Source organism: Sinocyclocheilus grahami, unplaced genomic scaffold (genome assembly GCF_001515645.1).
Source record: "Sinocyclocheilus grahami isolate Dianchi unplaced genomic scaffold, SAMN03320097.WGS_v1.1 scaffold1511.1, whole genome shotgun sequence".
Lineage (NCBI taxonomy): Eukaryota > Metazoa > Chordata > Actinopteri > Cypriniformes > Cyprinidae > Sinocyclocheilus > Sinocyclocheilus grahami.
In genome coordinates this window covers 17,573-18,422 of record NW_015506690.1, presented here as the reverse complement: position 1 = coordinate 18,422, position 850 = coordinate 17,573, and the positions used below count along the sequence as shown (strand labels likewise).

At 36.6% G+C, this 850-nt stretch overlaps 1 protein-coding gene across 1 annotated transcript in view; it reads right to left on the bottom strand.

The window, feature by feature from the left end:
- Positions 1-448, bottom strand: part of LOC107570829 (NF-kappa-B inhibitor delta-like) — a 13,023-nt gene extending 12,575 nt beyond the window's left edge. The window contains exon 1 of the mRNA XM_016257099.1: positions 321-448. Within this exon, the coding sequence (XP_016112585.1) occupies positions 321-336 (16 nt within the window). The 5' untranslated portion in view covers positions 337-448. The remainder of the gene's footprint in view (positions 1-320) is intronic.
- Between the last annotated feature and the right edge of the window lie 402 nt (positions 449-850).

Genomic DNA, 850 nt, shown 5'->3' with positions numbered 1-850 from the left:
ACACACACACACACACACACACACACACACACACACACAGGTACTAAAGTTGTAACTGGGTCGGTATCTTTTCAAAAAGTACCTTATTTACCCCTAAAAGGTGCATATTAGTGGTTGAAAGGTAGGTATTAGTACCTCAAGTATACATATTAGTAGGGTAGGCAACTGCCCATAATGACACATTTTGTACCTTTTTACCCTGAGAAAGTCGACAATTTCTGTCTTTTTTTACTCCACCATTTCATAAAGCCAACTTAAATTCCCCATCACTTTCTGCTGTATAAATTCTGTAAATAAACGAAAAAAGTCTCCGTACTCACATTTCTGAAAGTGCATGTCAGAATCCCTTTTGCTGTCTTTAATTCTCGGCTCCCACGCCAGGTGAAATGAATGATGTCAGTCAGAGCAGCCTCTGTTAAATATCAACTCCTCGAGTCACTGCCTGTTATCAACGGATTCGGGCACGTTCCACTATGTATACACAGACCACGCTGAATTATGCCCAGCCATCTTTAGCTCCGCCCTCTAATGCTGATTGGCACGTTGGAGGAAGGAGGGCAGGTTTAAACAACAAAATGCGAAAAGCATACCAAAATGTTATTTATTTTTATTAGAAATGTAATCTTTGAAAGTGTCTAATGCAAATTAATAACAAAAAGAATGACATATACTGTTAGATTTCATGGAGGATTTTTTAAAATTGTACATCCCACTGTAGTCCTTCATTTTGTCCTAAGGAAGAAGAAAGATAATTTGAACTATTGTTTAGTTGTTTATGTGTTTTTTTTAGTTATTTATTTATTTGTTTCTTTCTCTCTTCTCTTAAATGCTGTCTTACAGATTAAGATTG